The 27,937-nt window shown below is 44.7% G+C and overlaps 1 protein-coding gene across 2 annotated transcripts in view; it reads right to left on the bottom strand.

Annotated features, from left to right (window-relative positions):
• The window catches only part of SOS1 (SOS Ras/Rac guanine nucleotide exchange factor 1), a 519,460-nt gene that overhangs the window by 191,089 nt on the left and 300,434 nt on the right, over positions 1 to 27,937 (bottom strand). For both annotated transcript variants that reach the window (XM_073627668.1, XM_073627669.1), the window contains 2 exons: positions 13,494 to 13,575; positions 11,126 to 11,248 (listed from right to left, as the gene is read on the bottom strand). In XM_073627668.1, the coding sequence (XP_073483769.1) occupies positions 11,126 to 11,248; positions 13,494 to 13,575 (205 nt within the window). The remainder of the gene's footprint in view (positions 1 to 11,125; positions 11,249 to 13,493; positions 13,576 to 27,937) is intronic.

Here is a 27,937-nt window from a genome sequence, read left to right as displayed (position 1 = left end):
ACCACACAATTGGCAGTTAAAGCGACGCAGTGCCAAATTGTAAAAAGTGCTCTGGTCAGGAAGGGGGGTAAAATCTTCCGGGGCTGAAGTGGTTATTAATGCACCTATAGCATTTATTACGCGTTTAGAAGCATTGAAAAAGCATCAAGAATGCTTGTTAAATGCCCAATGAAAATGTTGTTTTTCTAGTGGGAAGTGCTGGAGGTGATGTAGAGGAAATTATCTACTTTGAGGCGTGGTTAACTTGTGGTGTGATAGCAGATATTTTTGTGACTTCTCTGTAAGTTATTGGGTCATATACTTTGATCATTTTGACACTTGGCTTGGTCCAGCTCCCAATCTAAAGGGCTGAATATTAGGCGGCATAGGTCAGTTCAATAGAAACCGGCCGACATCCAGCCCGTGTGTACTACAGCAGGTCTGACAGAAGCCGGACGTTTGCCTGGCTTCTGTCGAAGGGGCATGACCGATAAAGGTCTGCCAATTGGCATTTGATTGACTGAGAGCGCTGACCGGTGTGTTATGGCACAGGGGGGCATCCCCCTGTCAGAACACAATAGCTCGGTGTGGAAAATTGCTGTACTAACATCGCATATTTAGTACAACTGCTCCTTGCAAGCTCTTCAGTTTTTTTTCTTTCAGCCTGCTAGGTTGAACGACAAAAAAAAAATTAATTGTGTGTACTAAGCTTTAGGATAATACCTGCTTGGTGACTTGTCAGATGCTGTTCCACTTCTTCTATGGATACTGGCACATTATTATCAGCATTCATGACACTTGCTGGCACTATCCTTTCCATATACAGACACTTGCTGGTGAGGTCTCTAGCTGACACAAAAAGCTTTGCCACTGTAAAATAATGCTAAATGCCTCTGCTCCTGCCTGGCACTGTTAGCATTGTCAGCTGGCTTGATGCTTGTGCCTGCACACAGAAGCAAATGGTTCCACCACATGGCTGCTCTGCACTAACATGAAGTAGGTGTAGCTGCTCTATCCTAGTTCTCTAATGTAGATTAAAAGATTTTAAACTACAAAAGATTAGGCATTTCTAGATTCCAGGTTTACAGCCAATCCAAAAAAATGAACAATAGGCCCTGAAGAAGCCTGGTATCTGGGAGCTTTTCTAGGCAGTGTCAGGACAAGGCCAATCCCATGCTCAGAGCAAAGAGAATCCATTTGTCTTACCCACACCTGATCGTCATACCCAGGTACAGAGTGTAGGAATGGGAAGTGTGTAATGTACAGCGTGCAGTGGTCAGGAGTGTGCAACGTATAGAGTGCAGGGGTCAGGAGTAAAAGTAGCATACAATACAGCAAGCAAAGTATAAAGGTCAGAAGGTCAGGGGTTAATTAGTTGGACTAGATGGACTAGTGTCTTTTTTTCAACCTGACAAACTGTGTAAGAAGTGTGTAATGTACATTGTGAAGAGATCAAAAATTAGTAATATACAGAATGCAGAAAACAGGAGTAAAAGTAATGTACAGCCCAGTGACCAGAGTGAAGGAGTCAGGACTTACAGGATCCCACAGCACAGCAAACAGTCTGTAAGGAGCATGTAACATAGTGTTGCAGGCGTCAGTAGTATATTCACCCTAGTGCACAGCAATCCATATGATTAATTCCAACCCCCTTTATTCAAAGCGCAGCAGTGACCCCCCCCCTTTGAGGTGTTTTGAAAACATACACACACTCTTGCATACATACAAACACCCACACATATCAAACATTCATGCACTGACATGCACATACACACAAACAGAAATACATACACACAAATACACACTCTCTCATACATACAGTCTATTTACTCTACCTGGCTAACTTTCCCGTTGAGTGCAAGACAGCTTTACAGAACAGCATCCTAGGGAGGGCGAGCAGGTCGAGACTTGGGAGATGATACAGCCTCCCCTCAATCATTTAATCTGTTTATGCTGGTCTGGGACAATCTGTGGAGATTGCTGGGGAAGGCAGTGTTTGGTGGCAGCACATTTACTGACAGCTAGGACAGTTTTCTCCTGTATCTGATGCCCCCCCAGTCTGTTGTTCCAGACTGTAGGATCCTACCAGAGGTTTGTGCCTAACTTTGCTACAATAGCAGTTTTACTTACTGATCTCACCAACAGGAACAAGCCCACCATGGTGAATTTGGAATAAGAAGACAGAGATTTTCTAAAGCCAAAGGCTTGGGTAAGGGACAGGGCTAACCAGCCCCAACTGTCAAAAATTTCTTGCACACACAAATGCCTCCGATATTGGCCTGGGAGCAGTCTAATACAAAAAAATTAATAGGGAAGAACATCCAAAAGCATACCTCAGCCGGCAACGAACACCTGTAGAGAACTATTCAAAAGTGGAAAGGGAATGTCTGGCCACTAGAATTATTGAGGTATTACCTTTTGGGCACACAGTTCTGACTGATAACAGACCATTCTCTTAACACAGCGAATGGCTCTGAACAATGCAAGGGTCATAAGATTTTATGAAGAACCATCCAAACTTTAGAAAAGTTTTGTCTTTAGTTATACTTTATAACAGCCAAGCTGTTAAAGTCAGAGATTGAGAAGCAGGATGGTGGATTGGATCATCCAGAAGGGCCCTCCGAGTGTCTGCTAGGAGACTGAGTATGTACAAGTATTACATTCTTCTGGGCAAGTGTGATAAAAATCACCTGAATGCTTCATCTCAATCCTGTGGAACAGACGAGAGAGAGGCAGAAATATCAGATATCAGGTGGAACTGACCCCCTCGGAGTGAGCAAAAAAGCCCTAAAAACGCAAGTTGAAGAGATTCCTTAAAAGCTTTCTGGCTTTCTGTGTAAGGGGGGGGCGTGGTTTGACGATATATGGAGTAGGACGCTTGCCGAAGAGCACCATCCATTGAGCCAACAATCAACAACATGCTCAGATCCACAGACAATCTTCTGGCACCTGACCTACCTCACTAGCTACCCCAGACTCCGGACACCATGTCTCCATCGAAGGTGCAGAAAACAGCCGCGGCGAAGCTGGATCAATACCGCCGACAGGATAGAGAGGAGACAGAGGAAGATGATGGTGCTGCAAAGGCAGGGGAGGAGAGGATAGCGGGAGACACAGACAAGCTCCTGGAAGCGATAACGTTCTGCCGAACCTCACTTACTACTCAGATTGAAGACGTTAAGGTAGACATCTCAATCAGACAAGACCTGCAAAAGCTCCGTGACCGGGTCAAGACCACAGAGACCCTCCTGAGCACCGTGGAGGATGCCATCCCGCCATTGCAGATGAGCTCAGACCGCATGAAACAGCATATACACCAGCTTTTCTCCAAACAAGATGTTATGGAGAACAGGCTCAGGAGGTATAATCTGCACCTTACTGGCCTCCCGGAGGGGGCAGAAGGTAGAGAAACCACCACATTCTTGGAACAATTACTAATCACATCCTATGGTAGAGGCCTTCTCCCCCATGCTAGCAGTTGAAAGAGCACACTGCATACCGGCCAGACCACCCCCGCAGGGTGCTCCCTGACTTCTCGGCGGAGGTCCAGCGTCACCACCAGGGCTTTATGGAGGCCAAACGCAGATTGAGGAACCATCACATCAAATACGCCTTGCTGTTCCCAGCTCGCCTTAGAGCAGAACATGACGGCCGAGTATCCTTTTTTGAGGACCCTAATGAAGTAATCACCTAGATAGAGCGTCGAGCAACCCCTGAGAAGGCAGATTGATGATACTGTAAGTATGATGCTCATTACCTTATGCTGCACAAAAATGTCCTGCAAGTTGCCTTGCAGAGTTCTATAGACAGCCCAGACTTTTTTACCATACTTTATGTCGACCTGTTGTTATTGTTGTGGAACCAACTGGGCATAGCACTCTGGCTGAACACTCTGCCACATCCCCCTACCCATGTTAGGACATGTGCACATCAGGAACTGTGGGACACAAACTGCACGCATTGAACTGAGTCACCACTTGGTACCCCTTTATGCTACATTGGTAGCAGGAGCCTCGGGACTGTAGCAGTCCTACCAGCTAAAAGTAAAGTGCAGCGTGACTTTGCCCCATGCACCTCTAGGAAACGCGGTCAGGATGATTGGAGTCACTGTAGAGACATGTCCACTATTTTACATGCATATACCAGGGGCTACCTTACTAAGCCGTATGACTTTCTCCTATTCTGGGTGACACTCCGATACATCTCAAGACCGCAGTGGCTCAGTTTATTACACCTTCTTTCAAGTAACTGTTTTTTTCCTTGATTGCAGTTCAGGTTATGTTCAGGGGTTATGCCTGCACCAGTTGGAAAGGGTGTAGGGCGGGGAGGGGGACAATACTTCCGTTGAGTACAAAAGTGTATGATGTAATCGGGGCACAGGTAAAACAAAAATGCTTAATTTCAAAGTGATACATTTATGCTATGCTATGTTCACTACAGTTAATGATGTATGTGAGTCAGAGGATCTCTGGGCACCAGTCCACAGAAGACTGGAGGGTTAATGGGACTGGGGCACGTCATTGTGCGAAGAATTGTATATGGCGTCCCTAAAATTTCTTAGTTGTAATGTGAGGGGCCTGTGCGAGAAAATTAAGCATTCGGCTGCCTTCACATTCCTTAAGAAACAGAGAGCTTTTGTAGTGGCGCTGGTTGTGGAGGGAAAGCTACAGATGGCCCTACGCCGTCCGTGGGTTGGATGGGTGTTCCATTCGGTCCACACATCAAATTTTAGGACAGTATCCATACTCATATCAAAATCTGTACACTTTGAATTATGTGAGGCCTCTACTGACCCACAGGGCCGTTGTGTGTTTTTATTTGCCAAACTATACAGTGGGGCAATAAAAGTATTTAGTCAGCCACCAATTGTGTAAGTTCTTCCACTTAAAAAGATGAGAGAGGCCTGTAATTGTCATCATAGGTATACCTCAACTATGAGAGACAAAATGTGGAAACAAATCCAGACAATCACATTGTCTGATTTTTGAAAGAATGTATTTGCAAATTATGGTGGAAAATAAGTATTTTGTCAATATCAAAAGTTCATCTCAATACTTTGTTATATATCCTTTGTTGGCAATGACAGAGGTCAAACGTTTTCTGTAAGTCTTCACAAGGTTGTCACACACTGTTGCTGGTATGTTGGCCCATTCCTCCATGCAGATCTCCTCTAGAACAGTGATGTTTTGGGCTGTTGCTGGGCAACACAGACTTTCAACTCCCTTTAAAGGTTTTCTATGGGGTTGAGATCTGGAGACTGGCTAGGCCACTCCAGGACCTTGAAATGCTTCTTACGAAGCCACTCCTTTGTTGCCCGGGCAGTGTGTTTGGAATCATTGTCATGCTGAAAGACCCAGCCACGTTTCATCTTCAATGCCCTTGCTGATGGGAGGAGGTTTGCACTCAAAATCTCACAATACATGGCCCCATTCATTCTTTCATGTACATGGATCAGTCGTCCTGTTCCCTTTGCAGAGAAACCTCCCCAAAGCATGATGTTGCCACCCCCATGCTTCACAGTAGGTATGGTGTTCTTTGGTTGCAACTCAGCATTCTCTCTCCTCCAAACACGAAGAGTTGTGTTTCTACCAAACAGTTCTACTTTGGTTTCATCTGACCATATGACATTCTCCCAATCCTCTTCTGGATCATCCAAATGCTCTCTAGCATACCTCAGACGGGCCCGGACATGTACTGGCGCAGGGGGACACGTCTGGCACTGCAGGATCGGAGTCCCTGGCGGCATAGTGTGTTACTGATGGTAGCCTTTGTTACGTTGGTCACAGCCCTCTGCAGGTCATTCACTAGGTCCTCCCGTGTGGTTCTGGGATTTTTGCTCACCGTTCTTGTGATCATTTTGACCCCACGGGGTGAGATCTTGCGTGGAGCCCCAGATCGAGGGAGATTATCAGTGGTCTTGTATGTCTTCCATTTTCTAATTATTGCTCCCACAGTTGATGTCTTCACACTAAGCTGCTTGACTACTGCAGATTCAGTCTTCCCAGCCTGGTGCAGGTCTACAATTTTGTTTTTGGTGTCCTTTGACAGCTCTTTGGTCTTCACCATAGTGGAGTTTGGAGTGTGACTGTTTGAGGTTGTGGACAGGTGTCTTTTATACTGATAACAAGTTCAAACAGGTGCCATTAATACCAGGTAATGAGTGGAGGACAGAGGAGCCTCTTAAAGAAGATACAGGTCTGTGAGAGCCAGAAATCTTGCTTGTTTGTAGGTGACCAAATACTTATTTTCCACCATAATTTGCAAATAAATTCTTTCAAAAACCAGACAATGTGATTGTCTGGATTTGTTTCCACATTTTGTCTCTCATAATTGAGGTATACCTATGATGACAATTACAGGCCTCTCTCATCTTTTTAAGTGGGAGAACTTGCACAATTGGTAGCTGACTAAATACTTTTTTGCCCCACTGTATGGGGAACCCTTCCTTATTCTAGCCTTTTATGTCCCTCCCCCATTCTGCGCCTCTATAATTATGGAAGGATTCTCATTTATGGCCCGGCACACCACGACACAAGCAGTCTGGTTGGGGGATTTCAACACTACGTTAAACACTGCCCTTGACAGACTTAGGCCTCCATTGTTGGCCGCGGGGACAGCCAGGGATACTAAGTTCTCCAAACTCATTTCCTCCTTTCACCTAGTGGACACCGGTTTCCACACACACGCACCTATTCCTGTTTTTCATCCACTCATAACTCCATGTCCCGCATTGACTTCATCCTGATATCCCAAAGACTCGCGCCACGGCTCCTAGAACCAACATTTGGTCCTAGGTTACTATCAGACCATAGCCCCTACTGGATCACATTAAGTACCCCCTTGACAAACCACTGAGGGCATGGCGCTTGAATCTGTTTTGGCTGTCGTTACTACCCGAAGACGATGAACTCACAATTTAGTGGAGACGGTACTTTGCAGAAAACAACCACTCTGCCTCCCCTTCAGCAGTCTGGGACTCCTTCAAACTACATGCCCACGCAACGTTAATTTCACACATTAATAAGATCAAGGCAGACTCTGCGGGAGCCTTTGACAAGGCAGCGATGGAGCTCTCCTCCACAGAACAAGCGTATGCAACTGACCCATCCCCGATACACGCCAACTTTCTCAAACTACAAACTAGAGTGGTAACCCAGTTACAGTATGAGAAAGCTAGACAGAAGCTATTTTTCACCAGGCAGAAGCATTTTGAGCATGGGGAAAGGCTGGCCAACTACTGGCATACCTAGTACATATCAAGGACAGACCCCCAGTTGTCATCACCTTACAGGGCCTTGGAGGCCAACTAATCACCGATCCCCCCCAGTTTGACTTCCAGGTTCAGGGATTTCTTTACGGAACTATACACATCCACAGTCCCTGATGCTATAGAGCCCATGAATCTCTTCCTTGAGAGCGTCTCATTCCCCCAACTAACTGAAGACCAGGTTAATCTTCTTGAGGCACCTCTTAAAACTGAAGAAATAGCTTCTGCTGTTGCAAGATTTTCCAGATCCAAATCCCCGGGCTTGGACGGCCTGCCTATAGAGTTCTACTCCCACTTCAAGGAGATACTCACCCCTAAACTACTGGCCCTTTACAATGACCTATTATAGACCCTTACACTAAGACCATCTATGAGGGAGGCCACAATAGTCTTCATACCCAAACAGGGAAAAGATCTGGGATATCCAGAGTCCTATCGCCCTATTTCCTTACTACGAGTCGACATTAAAATACTAGCCAAGGTACTGTCCATTCACCTTAAGCAAGTAATACTGTCCCTAATACACACAGACCAGGCTGGTTTCATGCCTGGCTGTAATACCTCATTTAACCTTCGGAAACTCTTTATTAAATTAACAGACAATACATGACAATGTCGGAACACGGGTGGTGGTGACACTGGATACAACTAAAGCGTTTGATTCAGTGGAGTGGGGATATCTCTGGAGATGCTTGGAGGGATATGATTTTGGACCTAAGTTCATCAGATGGGTCCAATTACTATATCAAAACCCAACAGCCAAGTTGGTGGCGAAAGGATGGCCCTCTCCGGTGTTTGACCTCAGTAGAGGCACGAGACAAGGCTGCCCACTCTCCCCACCACTATATGCATTGGCTGCAGAACCCCTTGCCATGTCTATCCGAGCAAATCCAGAGATCAAAGGACTGAGACTGGTTCCCCTGACTGAAAGCATCAGTATGTATGCTGATGATACCCTGCTATATCTAGCCGACTCCGGCTCTTCCCTACGTACTGCCCTCCAAACGACTGAACAATTTGGGATGTTCTCCGGACTTAAAATCAACTGGGGAAAATCTCAGATCCTGCCAATCGACAGTTTCGCACCCTCTGAGTCCCAGACCAACATGCTGCTACAGAGAGTCGATATTATTAAATACCTTGAGATAGGTAGTATTTACTACATGCACCACCTGCTGTCTGATGGGACCCTCAAAACCTTTGACGCACTCAGAGAAGAATTTACACTCCAAAATCACATGTTCTTTGTAGAGGCTGCCCAGAAAAATACAATAGAATATGGGATCGTTGGCTACAGGAATCTGAAACCTGCACATGATCATTGTAAGGATTATTGACATGAATATACTAAACCATGCTAATATTGTATATTTTTATTATGTACCGAGTGACACATGTACTTATACAAGTTCCTACCAGCATACAATGGTTGTATTATGTATTGTACCGAGACTACACTTCCCAATCACCTCAAAATGGAAGCCGTAAGTGTATGTTTATTGTGCTTAATATGTATACACTTTTGCTCAATAAAAACCTTTGTTCAACGGAAAAAAAGCTTTCTGCATAAAAGCTAAACTAAAAAAAAAAGTTATATACAGTATCTCACAAAAGTGAGTACACCCCTCACATTTTTGTAAACATTTTATTATATCTTTTCAGGTGAAAACACTGAAGAAATTACACTTTGCTACAATGTAAAGTAGTGAGTGTACAGCTTGTATAACAGTGTAAATTTGCTGTCACCCCAAAATAACTCAACATGCAGCCATTAATGTCTAAACTGCTGGCAACAAAAGTGAGTACACCCTTAAGTGAAAATGTCCAAATTGGGCCCAAAGTGTCAATATTTTGTGTGGCCACCATTATTTTCCACCACTGCCTTAACCCTCTTGAGCATGGAGTTCACAGGTTGCCACTGGAGTCCTCTTCCACTGCTCCATGGCGACATCACGGAGCTGGTGGATGTTAGAGACCTTGCGCTCCTCCACCTTCTGTCTGAGGATACCCCACAGATGCTCAATAGGGTTTAGGTCTGGAGACATGCTTTGCCAGTCCATTACCTTTACACTCAGCTTCTTTAGCAAGGCAGTGGTTGTCTTGGAGGTGTGTTTGGCGTTATGTTGGAATACTGCCCTGCGACCCAGTCTCCGAAAGGAGGGGATCATGCTCTGTTTCAGTACATGTTGGCATTCATGGTTCCCTCAATGAACTGTAGCTCCCCAGTGTCGGCAGCACTCATGCAGCCCCAGACCATGACCCTCCCGCCACCATGCTTGATTGTAGGCAAGACACGCTTGTATTTGTACTCCTCACCACACACGCTTGACACCATCTGAACCAAATAAGTTTATCTTGGTCTCATCAGACCACAGGACATGGTTCCAGTAATCCATGTCCTTAGTCTGCTTGTCTTCAGCAAACTGTTTACAAGCTTTCTTGTGCATCATCTGTAGAAGAGGCTTCCTTCTGGGACGACAGCAATGCAGACCAATTTGATGCAGTGTGCGGCGTATGGTCTGAGCACTGACATGCTGACCCCCCACCCCTTCAACCTCTGCAGCAACGCTGGCAGCACTCGTAAGTCTATTTCCCAAAGACAAAACCTCTGACTATGACACTGAGCAAGTGCACTGGTCTTGGCAATCTTCTTATAGCCTAACAACAAACCGGGAGTAACACCGCTCCAGGTTATAGTAATACCTACCTTAATGATCAGGTGCAGGTCCAGTCCATGATTTAGGTAACTGATGCAGGAGACAAAACGATTGTCGGCACTCCAAGGATAAGGAAAATTGCTTTATTGGTATAAAAACATCCAACATGTAAAACCATCGAGGTTACAGCATCACCACAAATTTCTTTGTGAAACGCGTCAACCATGCTTCCCTCTGTGTTGTCATGATGCTGTAACCTGAATGGTTTTTCATGTTGGATGTTTTTATACCAATAAAGCAATTTTCCTTATCCTTGAGGTGCGGTCAATCGCTTTGTTTCTAGCCTAGGCCATCGTTATGTAGAGCAACAATTCTTTTTTTCAGATCCTTATTGAGTTCTTTGCCATGAGGTGCCATGTTGAACTTCCAGTGACCAGTAAGAGAGTGAGAGCGATAACACCAAATTTAACTCACCTGCTCCCCATTCACACCTGAAACCTTGTAACACTAACGAGTCACATGTCACCGGGGAGGGAAAATGGCTAATTGGGCTCAATTTGGACATTTTCACTTAAGGGTTCACTCACTTTTTTTGCTAGCGGTTTAGACATTAATGGCTGTGTGTTGCATTATTTTTAAATATATATATATATATATATACACATATAAATATACACACACACACACACACATACATATACATTTCTATGTTTTATGTACTTTTGAAGAAACACAAATAAGGAAGATCTGCGCTGCAACCCATTTTTTTGGATCAATATGTGTAGTGGTATTTCGGAGCGCGTTGCATGTTTTGAAGCGCAGATGTCTAGTGGATACAAAACGTGTGTGTGTTAGAGCCCTTTCACACTGGGGCGGTTTGCAGGCGTTATTGTGCTAAAAATACCGCCTGAAAACCGACCCAAAACAGCCGCTACTGTTTGTTCAGTGTGAAAGCCCGCAAAAATAGCGCTGTTTTACCGCCGACGCCCCCACCGCCCCAGTGTGAAAGCAGCCTTAGAATTTTTTTTTGGCTGTCAACATAGAAAAAGGAAAACCATACCTAAATTGGGGAAAGTCCACCAGGGGTTTTTTAGCAGCGATGTAGAGTAAATAAACATACAATGTAGAATAAATATACATAGGTTTAGAAAAATAGATTCTTTATTTAGAAAATAAGGTATGATATTTATAGTAGTTAAAATATGAGCTAGGAAAAGCATACCTTAGCTGTACAGGCTGTACATATTCTTTTCTAAATCTTTTTAACTCTGCACTAAGGGGTTGGTCTCCATTTTCCATGGCAATTCTGTCGGCTTCAGTTGGTTCAGGTTCTGGTATTTCAAACCTAAATACAAAACATGTTTAAATCATTTCAGGAGGGTTTATCAAAAAGTGTCTTTATACACTTACACATTCCAGAGATCAGATATAGTTTTGACAAATCCAAATAAGACAAAGCTCACCCAGTTACAGAATTTTTATTTTAGAAACTTCAAATATTGCATTGACTGTACTTAAGAACTGTAGGTTATATCCCTAACTGCTTAAAGAACAAGTACAAGAAAATGGAAGTTCAATAGTCAGTAGCCAATAGCTTCTGTCTCGTACTTGCTTCAGAGCATGCGTCGTTTTTGGTGCGTCGGAACAGCATACAGACGAGCGTTTTTTCCGATAGTAATTTGTTCCATCGGAAAAAATATAGAACATGTTCTCTATCCAAGTCCGTCTGAATTTTCGACAGAAAAAGTCCGATGGGGCATACACACGGTCGTAATATACGATGGAAAGCTCCCATCGGACTCTTTCTGTCGGAAATTCCGCTCGTGTGTACATGGCATTATACAGAGAACACCACAAAAACACCATTTTAGGAGAGAAGACTATTTCACGATATTTACAAAAAAAACATTTTCATCTAGTGTTTATGGGAGGACACAGCAGACTTCTAGGGTGTCCAAAAGCAGTCCCTAAAACACATAAGGGAAAAAATGTCACCAACAGGGAACCTTTGAGTATCATTGAACTCAAATGTATGACCTCACACTGTTAAATAAAAACATTTTTTTTATTGTATCTATTCAGGACAACATTGACAGACATGCAGCAAGGAAACAAAGATGACTGATGCGTTTGTGTTCAGCTCCGATTATGGCAGCGATTCTGTATTTATACATCTGTACCATTTGGTTAGTATGCCATGATTAGGTGCTACTGCATTGGCAGTCTTTCTTCCCTTGCTGCATGTCTGTGGATGTTGTCTTGAATTGATGCAATAAAAAGCTTGGCTTTGCAATAGTATGCAGTCATCTATTTTAGTTAAAGTACACTATACCATGCAGAGGTGAACTGGACCGGCACCTGTACTGGATGTGGCAGTTTGAGTGTGGACCCACCTGGAGTGGTGTTTTGTTCTGTGCCTTAAGTATTATCGTGTAGCAGAATTGCATAACTGCCTCTAGGACCACAAGTCCAAAACTGGTATCAGCTAAAGGTTTGAAATCTACAGGAAAAGAACCTTGTAAAATGAGGACCAAGTAGTAGCCTTGCAAACCAAGAAAATAGATGCCTGGTGCTAAAAGGCCCTTGGAAGCATGTACTGCTCTGATAGAATGAGTAATGACAGTAAACAGTGCCTTCTATCCCTTAACAGAATATACCTGGGGTAGAACCTGACAAATCCAATGTGCAATATTGTCACTACTGTAGATCTAGAAAAATAAAATGCAGGCCGTTATTACAAAAGGGTGCAGTAGCAGGCAGGTTAATCTTGACCAATCTCACAACGTTCCTTAGGAAAAGGAGGAGTTCATCAAAAAAAGGGTAGCACAATTTCCTCATAGTATAAAAAAGCATGCGGTTGTAAAAACAAAGTCTTCATTGATATGAAATGACAACACTAAAAAAAGGCCGGTTTGTAAAGCCAGAAAAGGATGCAGTCACAAATTTGCCTCATCCCTGTGGAGAATGAAGAAACGTGACTTACAGGATGGAGTAGCTAGCCCCAACAGCCTCCAAATCAAAGTGATGACAACTGCAAAAGGGCTCAGAGGGCTTGTAAGGATAGACAGAACTAGATTAAGGTACCATAGAGTCTTGGCAGGGGAGAATGTTAATAACACCTTGTAGAAAAGTCCAGAACAGTGAACAGGCGTCAACGGTAAATTGAAACAGGACTGCCAGTGTCAAACATTTGACCCTTGATGGTGCAGGAGATGCAGCCACTAGGAGGAGCTGTGTGTAAGAATGATAGGAGTAACACTAACTCCGTGAATTTCATTAAAAAGTGTTCTGCAATACTTAAACAATTGCAGCCATGACTATATACTACTGGAGAACATGCTTGAAATCGCATCTATAATCTCCAGTCAAATAACTAAACGTACCAAGATCTGCTGCACTACATCTGCTCATGCAACAAGCAGCTGGTTCTCTAGAGTGGGCTCTGTAATTGAAGTAGTGAAACAATTCTATCCTACATGCATTAAAAGACACAGTTAGAGGTAGAGCCATAAAATAATACCCTTCCCACATCTGAAACCCAAGCCTGCCATTCAGACAGATCCATTATACTGCTAGGAAATATCACTTACCTTTCTATGAGAAGGCTCAGAAGTTCCTGGGGTTTGCAGAATGATCTATATGTCGTAAGAAATGTTCTCACAAAGTTGGGGTCTACAAAAACAAAAAAGAATTGTAAACAAACTGAAACATCTGCTGGGCAGCACAAATGACAACATCATCAAATGAGCTTTTCCACACTTCCCTAAAGAAGACATGTTACAGGAATGAGTCCACAGAGGACTTCCACTATGTACTAAAGTTTAAAACGGCAATGGCATCTGAAGGAAGCATGCAATAAATGAAAAATGTATATATATATATACACACACACACACACACACACACACACACATACATACATACATACATACATATATGGGTCTTCCATATATATAAATACTTAGTTAAAAAAGAAAAAAGTTCAAAAACTTTTTTGAAGAACATATATACAGCACACTCTGTCAGACGCGAGTAGAGGAGAGCCGATCGGCTGCTCCTCTGACAGGGGGGTCTGTGCTGATTGATTATCAGCACAGCCCCCCCGAGGATGCCCACACTGGACCACCAGGGACGCTACTAGGACCACCAGGGAAGTCACCACAAGGTATGCCACCCTAGACCACCAGGGATGCCAATCAGTGCCCACAATGGATGCCAATCAGTGCCCACAATGGGCATCACTGATTGGCAGGCATTATTGTTTGGCACTGATTGGCACCCATCAGTACCATACATAACAGTACAACAGTGCCACCTATCAGTGCCCATCCATGCCTCCTATCAGTGCCCACCCGTGCCGCCTATCAGTGCCCATCCATGCTACCTATCAGTGCCCATCCGTGCCGCCTATCCATGCCCGTCTGTACCCATCCGTGCCACATATCAGTGACACCTATCAGTGCCACATATTAGTGCCCATCATCAGTGCCCATCATGCCACCTCATTGGTGCCACCTCATCGGTGCCGCCTTATCAGTGCCCATCAGTGAAGGAGAAAACTTACTTATTTACAAAGTTTTGTAACTGAAACAAATAAAAAACATTTATTTTTTTAGCAGAAAATAAAAATGAAAGAGGTGATCAAATACCACCAAAAGAAAACTATTTGTGGGAACAAAATGATAAAAATTTTGTTTGGGGACAGTGTAGCATGACAGCGCAATTGTCATTCAATGTGCGACAGCGCTGAAAGCTGAAAATTGGTCTGGACAGGAAGGTGTATAAGTGCCCTGTAATGAAGTGGTTATATATATTTTATATATTACTAAGGATTATAATTATTTAAAATCCTTAGGCAGCACAGTGGCTAAGTGGTTAGCACTTCCACTTGGCAGCAGTAGGGTCATTGGTTCAAATCCAAACCACGGCACTACCTGCCTGGAGTTTTGTATGTTCTCCCTTTGCCTGCATGGGTTTCCTCCGGTTACCTCCCACAAACCAAAGACATGCTGGAAGGTTAATTAACTCCTGTCTAAATTGGTCCTAGTGTGTGTATGAATGAATGTGTTAGGGACCTTAGATTTCAAACTCCTTGAGAGCAGGGACTGATGTGAATGTACAATATATGTATAAAGCGCTGCGTAAATTTATGGCGCTATGCAAGTACTTATAATAATAATATGCAAAGAGAACAGCATTTCCTGTTTCCGCTCTGAAGCAATGGAAGATTGTTCACCCATTTAGCTATACAACCTCATTGAACATGCTCAACCTCCGGTCTGCAATACCTCTTAGTGTTTACTGTCCTATCTGTACTCTCTTTACCAGAACGGCACTTCCTGCTTCAGCTAGCAGCAGTACTAGAGGCTTCCAATGCACAATCACCTTTACAACCTCACAGTTCGTACAACACTTCTTCACTTTCCGTGATCTCACAGTGTCACCAAAGCATCCATTTTCTGAAGGTACGAGGCCCCTACAACAAATCTGTACAGCTTGTTTTTTTTCAATCTGATACACTTCTGGCATCTGCCGCCTGCAGAAAAGGGCTTGAAATATTCAAGTATAAAGAACTCATCAGCACATTTTCCACGCCTGACATGTGAATAGTACACAGGGCTGGAAAATGTGGTTCTGCCCAAGACAGGAACAAGTCTGTTTCTTTGTGTGTGGTGCAACTTCTGGTGCCTCCTTGATGGATGGTGTAAGAAACAGTCGTGGCATTGTCCCACTGGATTCTTCTTGGGTGCCTGGTGAAGAGGTGCACACCCAGGCTGCTATCTAGAGCGAGCACATTCTTCACTTGCCTCCGTTTTCATGGTAGCATGTCCTCAGCTAAAAGCCGGAAGCAGAGACAGTGTGATACAAGCAGTGAAGTCCTCACCTTTCCCTGGCTATCTGCAAGCTCTCCTCTGCGAGACTACAACACCTCTCCACTGGGCTTTGATGTTCCTTCCTATGTCCTCTGAATTACCACCCCCCCTCTCCCCTCACTCATTCAAAGTTCATGTCAGCGTCTCCTCCAGCCGATGGGGGGAGTGACTGAACACTTCTCATGTTCAGAAATTAACACAGGTAATCTCTCTACACATAGCACCGTGTAACAGTGGGGACAGAAAGTATTCAGACCCCCTTAAATTTTTCACTCTTTGTTATATTGCAGCAATTTTCTAAAATCATTTAGGTTCATTTTTTTTACTCATTAATATACACACAGCACCCCATATTGACAGAAAAACACAGAATCGTTGACATTTTTGCAGATTTATTAAAAAAGAAAAACTGAAACATCACATGGTCCTAAGTATTCAGACCCTTTGCTGTGACACTCATATATTTAACTCAGGTGCTGTCCATTCCTTCTGGTCATCCATGAGATGGTTCTACACCTTCATTTGAGTCCTGCTGTGTTTGATTATACTGATTGGACTTGATTAGGAAAGCCACACACCTGTCTATATAAGACCTTACAGCTCACAGTGCATGTCAGAGAAAATGAGAATCATGAGGTCAAAGGAACTGCCTGAAAAGCTCAGAGACAGAATTGTGGCAAGAAACAGATCTGACCAAGATTACAAAAAATTCTGCTGCACTTAAGGTTCTTAAGAGCACAATGGCCTCCATAATCCTTAAAAATGGAAGACATTTGGGATGACCAGAACCCTTCCTAGAGCTGGCCGTCCGGCCAAACTGAGCTATTGGGGGAGAAGAGCCTTGGTGAGAGAGGTAAAGAAGAACCCAAAGATCACTGTGGCTGAGCTCCAGAGATGCAGTCGGGAGATGGGAGAAAGTTGTAGAAAGTCAACCATCACTGCAGCCCTTCACCAGTCGGGGCTTTATGGTAGAGTGGCCTGACGGAAGCCTCTCATCAGTGCAAGACACATGAAAGCCCGCATGGAGTTTGCTAAAAAAACACCTGAAGGACTCCAAGATGGTGAGAAATAAGATTCTCTGATCTGATGATCAAGATAGAACTTTTTGGCCTTAATTCTAAGCGGTATGTGTGGAGAAAACCAGGCACTGATCATCACCTGTCCAATACAGTCCCAACATTGAAGCATGGTGGTGGCAGTATCATGTTGTGGGGGTGTTTTTCAGCTGCAGGGACAGGACGACTAGTTGCAATTGAGGGAAAGATGGATGCGGCCAAGTACAGGGATTTCCTGGACGAAAACCTTCTCCAGAGTGCTCAGGACCTCAGACTGGGCCGAAGGTTTACCTTCCAACAAGACAATGACCCTAAGCACACAGCTAAAATAACGAAGGAGTGGCTTCACAACAACTCCGTGACTGCAACATTTACCATCCAGCCTGACAGAACTGGAGAGGATCTGCAAGGAAGAATGGCAGAGGATCCCCAAATCCAGGTGTGAAAAACTTGTTGCATCTTTCCCAAAAAGACTCATGGCTGTATTAGATCAAAAGGGTGCTTCCACTAAATACTGAGCAAAGGGTCTGAATACTTAGAACCATGTGATATTTCAGTTTTTCTTTTTTAATAAATCTGCAAAAATGTCAACAATTCTGTGTTTTTCTGTCAATATGGGGTGCTGTGTTTACATTAATGAGGAAAAAAATGAACTTAAATGATTTTAGCAAATGGCTGCAATATAACAAAGAGTGAAAAATTTAAGGGGGTCTGAATGCTTTCAGTCCCCACTGTTTATCAGAAGAGGAGACATGATAAGGAGCATAGTGACCTGTGCCCTGTGTCTGTTCTCTGAAATGAACACAGTGCTATGTGGAGAGAGCATACCTGTGAACAGTACATAGGAAGGGAGACTGACAACTCCCCCGCATCTAAAGTGACCCCCGATATGTCCCCAGAGTCTCCTTTATTGTACATACAAATCATCCCTCTGTCACTGATCCCATCCCCCCCACCACCATCCCTCTACCACTGATCCCATCCCCCCACCATCCCTCTGCACTGATGTCATCCCTATCCCCCTGTCAGAAACCATGAATCAGACTGAGACAGAAGTACAGTTAAATAACACTTGTTTAATAATAATAAAAAAGGTAAACAGAGTAAACGTAGTCAAAACACAGCCAGAGTTCAGCAACTGGAACGGATAGTCAGACAAGCCAAAACGTCAGGGAGCCAGAAATGAGCATAGACCAGCAAGCAGGATCTGGAGCCAGAAGGAATGTCAGCCAAGCAAGTCTTTAACAGGAACACAGGAGAGCGTCTCTAGAGATGTGACTAAGGCGAAGGCAGAGATCAACTGGGCTGGACGGCTTAACCTGACAGTACATCTTCCTCAATGACCCCCTCCCGCCTCGGAGGACCACCGGGCTTGAGGGGAAAATGTCTATGGAAATCACGGAGAACAGGGGCATGTACGTCCAAAGACGAGACCCAAGAGAGTATTCCTCCAGACGTTACCCTTTCCAATGCACCGGGTACTGCATGCGTCTATGGAACCTACGGGAGTCAACAATGGACTGTACTTCATACTCCTCATGGTTCTCAACCTGTACAGGGTGAGGATGAGGCACCGATGTGGTAAAGCCTTAATAAGGAGACATAAAATACATTCGAGATACGCATATTAGAAGGAAGGTCTAATGAGTAACCCACTGGTTTAATCCTGCAAAGAATATGGAAAAGCCCAATAAACCGAGGTGCCAACTTCAGAGAGGGAACACAAAGTCGGAGGTTGCAAGATGACAGCCAGACCCTGTCCCCAACCTGGTAGGAAGGCGCAGGCAAGGCGTCTGCGGTCAGCATGGAGTCTGTACCTATCATTAGCATGTCGCAAAGCCTCCTGGACTTGTGCTTAAGTGGAACGAAGACCATGGAGATGCTCCTCTAACGCAGGAATACTCTGCGGAACAAATGAGTCAGGCAACATGGAAGGTTGGAAACCATAGTTCGCCATAAACGGGGACAATCGGGAAGCAGAATTGAAGGCACCATTGTGAGCAAACTCCACCCACGGTAAGAGGTCTGACCAGAAATATAGTAACATAGGAATTGCTCCAACGACTGACTGGCTCATTCTGCAGCCCCATTAGACTGTGGGTGATACGTAGAGGAGAAAGCAAGCTAAATTCCCAACTGTGCACAAAAAGCTCGCCAGAACCAGGACACAAACAGACTACCCATCCGAGATAATCACCTTGGGTAGCTCATGTAAGCGAAAGATCTCCCGAGCAAAAATGGAAGCCAGTGGGCAACTTCTTAAGTGGAATACAATGGGACATTTTCAAGAACCGGTCAACCACCATAAGGATAACTGCATTGCCCTGGGATTTGGGAAACTCCACAATGAAATCCATGGACAGGTGGGTCCAGGGCCTCTCTCAATTGGGTATGGGTTGTAGGAGGCCCAACTGGAAGGTGCCGTGGAGTCTTACTCTGAGCACACACGGAACAGGCAGCTACAAAGGCGGTTACATCAGCACGTAGACTAGGCCACCAGAATTGTTGAGAAATGGCCCAAAAGATTTGATTCTTCCTAGGGTGGACAGCAGCCTTGGGAGAATGGTAAGACTGGAGCATGGCAGTACAGAGACTGTCTGGGACAAAGCAGCGGTCACAAGGTTTCTCAGGAGTAGCATGGACCTGAGCAGCAAGAATTTTGTCACCCAGAGGAGAAGTGAGACTGGTGCGAACTGTAGCCAGAATACGATCAGGAGGAATCACAGGAACCAGAACCGACTCCATCTTGGAAGTGGAGGAAAATTGTTGTGACAAAGCGTCAGCCCTAACATTGTTAGTACTGGGTAAGAATGAGACAATGTAATTGAAACTTGACAAGAAAAGAGCCCATCGCCTCAGACAAGAATGTGAGATTCTTATGGTCAGCAAGAATGAGAACCGCACAGTGGTACCTTCGAGGAGATGTCTTCATTCTTTCAGGGCTAAAATGAACGCTAACAGCTCTCTGTCACCAATCTCGTAATTGCACTCCACAGGTGACAATTTCTTGGAAATGTAGCCACAAGGATGCATAGCGCTCACAGAGGTAAGACGTTGACACAGAAGGGCGCCAACTCCAGTCTCAGAAGCATCAACCTCAAGGATAAAAAGGTAACATAGGATCAGGATGTGCCAACACAGGAGCAGAAACAAAGGCAGCCTTGAGACTCTCAAAGGCCTTAATGGACTCTGGAGACCAACTCTGTGGGTTACCGCCCTTTCTAGTCATATCAGTCAGGGGCTTGACAAGAGACGAGAAGTTACGAATAAACTTCCGATAATAGTTGGCAAAGCCAAGAAAACGCTGCAGCGGGCGTAAAACCACGGGTCGGGGCCACTGTAGGACTGCTGAAAGTTTCTCTGGGTCCATAGAAAAACCAGCAGTGGAAATGATATAACCCAGGAATTTACCCTGTTCACAATGGAATTCGCAGTTCTCCAATTTACAATATAGATTATTCTCTCTTAGTTTCTGAAGGACACGACAGACATCTGTGTGATGGCTCTCCAGGGACTTGGAAAATATGAGGATATCGTCGAGATAAACCACCACACATAACTGCAACAAATCTCGGAGGACATCGTTAATAAATTCCTGGAAAACTGCCGGGGCGTTACATAGTTACATAGTAGGCGAGGTTGAAAAAAGACACAAGTCCATCAAGTCCAACCTATGTGTGATTATGTGTCAGTATTACATTGTATATCCCTGTATGTTGTGTTCATTTAGGTGCTTATCTAATAGTTTCTTGAAACTATTGATGCTCCCTGCTGAGACCACCGCCTGTGGAAGGGAATTCCACATCCTTGCCGCTCTTACAGTAAAGAACCCTCTACGTAGTTTAAGGTTAAACCTCTTTTCTTCTAATTTTAATGAGTGGCCACCAGTCTTGTTAAACTCTCTTCTGCGAAAAAGTTTTATTTCTATTGTAGGGTCACCAGTACGGTATTTTTATATTGAAATCATATCCCCTCTCAAGCGTCTCTTCTCCAGAGAGAATAAGTTCAGTGCTCGCAACCTTTCCTCATAACTAAGATCCTCCAGACCCTTTATTAGCTTTGTTGACCTTCTTTGTACTCGCTCCATTTCCAGTTACAAAGGCCAAAAGGCATTATGAGGTACTCATAATGGCCTGCTCTGGTATTAAACGCAGTTTTCCACTTGTCGCCCTCCTTAATCCTCACGAGAATGTATGCCCCTCTCAGATCAAGCTTCATGAAAACCGTTGCTCCCTTTGAGGAGGTCAAATAACTTCGTAATCAACGGAATCGGATAGGCATTCTTAATCGTGAAACGATTGAGACCCCTATAAATCAATACAAGGTCTCCGTTCACCACTCTTCTTCACAAAGTGGAAACCAGCACCAGCAGGAGTTGAGGATTTGCGGATGAAACCTTGAGAAAGTGCGTCTGCAACATACTCCTCCATGGCCCTATCCTCCAAGACCGACAAAGGGTAAACCTGGCCATGAGGAGGTATGGCACCAAGTTGAAGGTCAATTGCACAATCATACGGCCGGTGTGGAGGCAAACTACCAGCTTGACCTTTGTCAAAGACATAACTAAATTTGCTGTACTCCTCCGACAGCGAGGAGTGTGAAGAGGTGCACAGAACTTTGATTACCTTCTGGAAGCATGACTTACTGCTTTGTGGCGACCAGGAGAGGACCTCAGCGCGGAGCCAATCAAAAGAAGGGTTGTGCCTCTGTAACCAAGGATAACCAATAACCAGTGGAAACTTAGGTGAAGAAATAACTTGGAATTGGATTATCTCACGGTGAAGAGCCCCTACGGCCATGGACAAAGGAACAGTCTCATGAGTCACATGGGCAGGCTATAGAGGTCTCCCATCAAGAGCCTCAATGGCAAGTGGACTGTCATGCAGCCGCAACAGAATTGAGTGCTTCGATATAAAAATAGCATCAATGAACAGGCCTGCAGCCTCAGAGTCTATTACAGCCTGTATCTTGACGGATGACTCAACCCAAGAAAGGGTAATCGAAACCAGGGGCTTATCCTTCTGGATAACTGGTGATGAAACAACACCACCTAAGGTCTGTCCGTGACAAGACCTCAAGGTTCGGGCGTTCCCTAGACGGGTAGCACAAGACTTCAAAAAGTGACCTGCGTGGCCACAATAAAGGCACAATCTCTCCCTGCTCCTAAGGGTTCTCTCATCCGCCGAGAGACGCGTGAAGCCCAAGTGCATGAGCTCATCTTCACAGACCAACTCGGTACCAGGAGGCATGGGAGGTGAGGGAGGCAAGAGTAGGACTACAAAGTTCAGAGACAAATGTACAGGAGGCTTCCGCAAGTGCTCCTGAAAAGGGAGTCTTTCTCTGAGTCTGGAGTCAATGAGGATGGCAACGTGATCAACTTCTCCAGCTCAGTGGGTATATCTCGGGCTGCTATCTCATCCTTGATGGTATCCGAGAGAACATGAGTAAAAGGAGCCACGAGGGCCTCATTGTTCCACTCAACCTCTGCTGCCAGAGTACGGAATTCAACGCCGTAATTGGCAACAGTTCTCGTACTCTGATGGACATGATGCACTTGGCAGCAGAAGCGGAGCATGCGGGAACGTCAAATACCCTTTTAAAAAGGAGCCACAAATTCAGGGTAACTCAAGACAACAGATTTTTGTGTCTCACATAGAGGGTCTTGCCCAGGTCAAGGCTCTCTCAGAAAGCAAAGATATCACGAAACCTACTTTGCTTCTGTCCGTGGGAAACGCCTGGGGCAGCATCTCAAAGCATATCTCAACCTGTTTGAGAAACCCGCTGCATTGGACAGAATTGCCCCCAAATCGCTGGGGAAGCGGAGCGGAACCAGACATACCTCTTATAGAGGTAATACTCAAGGCGGGTGCCTGTACAGAGACTGGAGCAACAGCAGGGACGGCCTGCAACACAGATTGTACCGGAGCAGCCACAGTAGGAGATTCCAGTTAAGCCGTGCAACTCAGGAGCGTTTGTAACGCCAAGGCAAACTGATCCATGCGGTGATCCTGCTCATCCAATCTGGAAAAAATATTACCAACGAGTGGATTGACTGCATCTTCTGAATTCATGGCATTCACCTACTGTCAGAAACCATGAATCAGACTGAGACAGAAGTACAGTTAAATCACACTTGTTTAATAATAATAAAAAAGGTAAACAGAGTAAACTTAGTGAAAACATAGCCAGAGTTCAGGAACCAGAACGGATAGTCAGACAAGCCAAAGCGTCAGGGAGCCAGTGTAGTAGAACAGCAAGCAGAATCTGGAGCCAGAAGCAATGTCAGCCAAGCAAGTCTTTAACAGGAACACAGGAGAGCGTCTATAGAGATGTGACCAAGGCAAAGGCAGAGATCATCTGGGCTGGACGGCTTAAGTAGGCAGGCCTGATGAGCAGGATATCATCAACAGGTGAGTCACTGTGGGAGATGGGAGCTGGCAATTAGCAGCCAGCTTTGAGAAGGAAGGGCTGAGCCCAGCCCTGACACCCCCCATCCCCAGTACTCCCATCATCCCCATCCCCTGTACTCTTATACAGTTCCATCATCCCCATCCCCTGTACTCCTATACAGTCCCATCATCCCCAGTACTCCTATATAGTCCCGTCATCCCCTGTACTTCTATACAGTCCTGTCATCCCCATCCCCTGTACTTCTATACAGTCCTGTCATCCCCATCCCCTGTATTTCTATACAGTCCTGTCACCTCCTGTACTCCTATACAGTCCGTCATCCCCAGTACTCCTATACAGTCCGTCATCCCCAGTACTCCTATACAGTCCGTCATCCCCAGTACTCCTATACAGTCCGTCATCCCCAGTACTCCTATACAGTCCGTCATCCCCAGTACTCCTATACAGTCCGTCATCCCCAGTACTCCTATACAGTCCGTCATCCCCAGTACTCCTATACAGTCCGTCATCCCCAGTACTCCTATACAGTCCGTCATCCCCAGTACTCTTATACAGTCCTGTTATCCCCATCCCCTGTATTCCTATACCGTCCCATCATCCCCATCTCCTATACAGTCCTGTCATCCCCATCCCCTGTACTCATATACAGTCCTGTCATCCCCACCCCCAGTACTCCTATACAGTCCTGTCATCCCCAGTACGCCTATAGAGTCCCATCATCCCCATCCCCAGTACTCCTATCCACTACTGTCTTCCCTAGTATGCCTATAGAGGCCCATCATCCCCATCCCCAGTACTCCTATCCACTACTGTCATCCCTAGTATGCCTATAGTGTCCCATCATCCCCATTGTTTGCATTATAATTTCAGCAGGAAGGTAGAATATAATACACCATACAGAGCATTATCCCTGACTTCTACACTCACTAATGCCTGCTGCTTTCCTGAATGTGTTTTCAGATTGCCTGTCTACAACACGGAGGAGGGAGAGGGGAGGGAGGAGGAGGGAAGGAGGAGAGTAGCTCTGTGTGTTGTATTAAGTCTTGGGAACTAGCAGAGAGCCCAAATCAATCAAGATGATAGGTAGGGGGTGGATCCAGACTTCCCATTGTCGGTATGATGCTTCAAGAAAGTCTGTAGACCCTCCCACAGGTAATTTAACTCTATTTTAACAGAAACGGGGCACTTCCCAGAGGGCAGGAAAGATTTTTAGATACTAGCAGCTCATAAGGTTTAGGATTAAGCGAAAAAAAGGAAACCCATACTTCTCTTTTAAGGTTTCTTGGCTGTCTCCAAGTTTCAGCTTGCTCCTTAAATCTTCTAAAGGATTAAGGCCTGGAGACTGATAGGCCACTCCATGACCTTAAAGAGGAAGTAAACTTCCTCTGCTGTCATTTACCAAGAAGTAAGCCTATAATAAGGCTTAGCTATACGTAATGTAAATATCTCCTAAACGTGCACCGTTTAGGAGATATTCACATTACATGCAGCCAGTGACATCGCTGGAGCATACACCCCGAAGGAATTGGCCACGGGTGCTGTTCCTTCCAAGCCCTGTGCCATAAACGGCGGCTCTTGCCGCATGCACGAGAGTGACGTCATCGCGGCTTTGGCAAATCACAGAGCCGGAGCCTGCGAACCCGGGAGCATGATAGGTGAAAATAGAAGTGGCTGCAACAGCTTTGTTTTAAGGAAAGTTTCACATAATGTGCTAGTATGCGATGCCTTTGCCTTGCAGGAAGAAAAAAGAAAAAAAAAAAGTTTTCCAGCGGTATACAACAGCTTTAACCACTTCAATACTGGGCATTACCGATGGGTACTAATTAGCATCGTATGTAGGTACAGGTTGGCACTGATTGACAATCCTGGCAGGCACTGCTGGGCATCACTGGTGGGGCAATGATGGGCATCACTGGCAGGCACGGCTGATGGGCCTGCACGGATAATCAATGCACTGATTATCAGCGCAGACCCCCCCCCCCTTGTCAGGTGAGCCGCTGATCGGTTCTCCTCTACCCACGCCCTGTCAACGCGAATAGAGGAAAGCCAATAAACGGCACTTCCTGGTTACCATGTGATCAGCTGTGATTGGACACAGCTGATCAGGTGGTAAAGAGCCTACGTCATAGGCTCTTTACCTAGATCGGAGATGCGGTGGGTCGGATCGACACACCGCACCACTGATCGCCGTGCTGCGCTCCCCCAGGGACACGCACAAGCGGCTTATCCTGCTGGATGTCATATGATGCCCAGTCAGGATAGCTGCAGCCCTCACTCCGCTATAGGTTGGGCAGGATGTGGTTAATGTGCTTCTTCTTGAGCCACTCCTTTGTTGCCTCGAAACACGGTCTCATCTGACCACAGTACTTTCTCCCAATCCTTCTTCGAATCATTCAGATGTTCATTTGCATGACTGTACATGTGCCTTCTTGAGGGGGGGACTCGCTGTGTTTAGAGAAAGAAAAATGCTGACCATGACCCTAAGAACACAATCCCTACAGTCAAGTACGGAGGTGGAAACATAATGCTTTGGGGCGGTTTCTCTGCTAAAGGTGCAGACTGATTTTGCCGCATTGATGGGACAATGGATGGGGCAATGTATTGTAAAGTCTTACATGAGAACCTTTTTCCCTCAGCCAGAACACTGAAGATGGGTCATGGATGGGTCTTCCAGCATGACAATGACCCAAAACATACTGCCAAGGCAGTAAAGGAGTGACTCAAGAAGAAGCACATTAAGGCCATGGAGTGGGCTAGCCAGTCTTCAGACCTTAATTCTATAGAAAATATATGTTGCAAGCTGAAACTTTAAAGTTGCCAAGCGACAGCCAAGAAACCTTAAAGATTTAGAGAAGATCTGTAAAGAAGAGTGGACCAAAATCTATCCTGAGATGTGTGCAAACCTGGTCACTATCTACAAGAAACCTCTTACCTCTGTGCTTGCCAACAAGGGTTTCTGCACCAAGTACTGTGTCATGTTTTGCTTGGGGATCAAATACTTATTTTACGCACTGAAGTGCAACACAATTTATAACATTTGTATCGTGTGTATTTTCTGAATGTTTGGTTGATATTCTGCCTCTATCATTTAAAATACATCTATGATAAAAATTATAGATCCTTCATTTCTTTGTAAGTGCCTCAAATGAACCAATTTAGAGATAACAGAAAACAATGCTGTGACCTACAATTAGCTCTAAACAATCTCCCTTGAATTCCTTAAGAAAGGAAACTGACTTTGCGCTGACGCACACATGCTATTTTTGCATACAAAAAGAAAACCAGAAATAGATTATCTCAGATTCAGAGAACAATACTTGCTGGGAGAGAGTCAGAACCCAAACATCACTTTTGTAGAACAAATTAATTATGAAGGACAAGATAACAGGCAGATAATTTCCTTTCACTGGAGCTGTAGACTCTGTTCAATAAGACCAGAGCAATAGCTTAGATTCTAATAATAAAGTAGCGAAGAGCAAGCTCTCTATTAGTGGGGGAAGGAACCCCTTGTTCTGTTTTTGTCAGTACTTGCACTGTGCCAAGAAATAAGAAATACCCTTTACAGCAAATGAAGAGCATCATATGTGTGTCTTGTTTGTCCTGGGAGTGGACCAAAAAGTTATTTTTAAACTGACAAAAAAAAAAATCTTAAAGTAAAGCCATGTCTATATTGCAACATAATGGAATGGATGTGAGATTTAAATTAATAAATTCCCCTTACTGTTCCCTGTGCCTGGGCATAGCCATGTTAAAAAAAAAAATGCAAAAATGTTTGTAAACTAGAGTTTTGTTCATTTCATCAACGAGGCAGGGTTGATATTATGAAAGTTAGAAAAAACAAACAAAAAAAAAAAATTAAAACTGAACTAACAAATTTATATGAGACAGGTAGCCATAATTACAGGCTGATTAAAGATGATATATTGTATACCCACCTTTCTGGTAGCTATCTGTTTTTTTTTTTGATGCATTGCTGTTTACTACAGGAGTCCTGGTGTGTCAAATTCCGGGCCCCCAGCATGTGCTATGGCTCCTTCTGCCTGCTGGAACAGTGAATATAAAAAGTCTAACACACCCCTGTTAAAATGTCAGGTTTATATGATGTAAAAAAAAATGAGACAAAGATACCGTGTTTTTTGGACCATAAGACGCATTTTTCCCCCAAAAATATAGGGGTAAATGTCTCTGCATCTTAAGGTCCGAATGCACATCAGGCACTGCCCCCCGCCACTGCCACATTAGTACCGGAAGAGAGGAAGGGAGCGGAGGAAAGACATCCCAAGCCCCCGTGAGCGACTGGCGATCTTCCGGCTTGTCGAAATAGAAGACAGAGCAGCCCAAGCGATGGCAATGGTAAGGCTGCAATAATGGCACAGGTCGGGCTGCAATAATGGCACAGGTCGGGCTGCAATAATGGCACAGGTCGGGCTGCAATAATGGCACAGGTCGGGCTGCATTTTATTGGCACTGGTAAGTCTGCATTTCTTTGGCACAGGTCAGGCTGCATTTCATGGGTAATGGTAAATATTTTAGTACACCATTTGATTCAGAATATTCTTTTTCTTGTTTTCCTCCTCTAAAACCTAGGTGGCGTCTTATGGTCAGCTGCGTCTTATGGAGCGAAAAATATGGTAAATCATTTCAGAACTATTTCCACCTTTAATGTGATCTATAAACTGTACAACTCAATTGAAA

Source organism: Aquarana catesbeiana, linkage group LG04 (genome assembly GCF_042186555.1).
Source record: "Aquarana catesbeiana isolate 2022-GZ linkage group LG04, ASM4218655v1, whole genome shotgun sequence".
Lineage (NCBI taxonomy): Eukaryota > Metazoa > Chordata > Amphibia > Anura > Ranidae > Aquarana > Aquarana catesbeiana.
The sequence above is the reverse complement of the archived record's forward strand: the minus strand, read 5'-3'. Positions and strand labels throughout refer to the sequence as shown.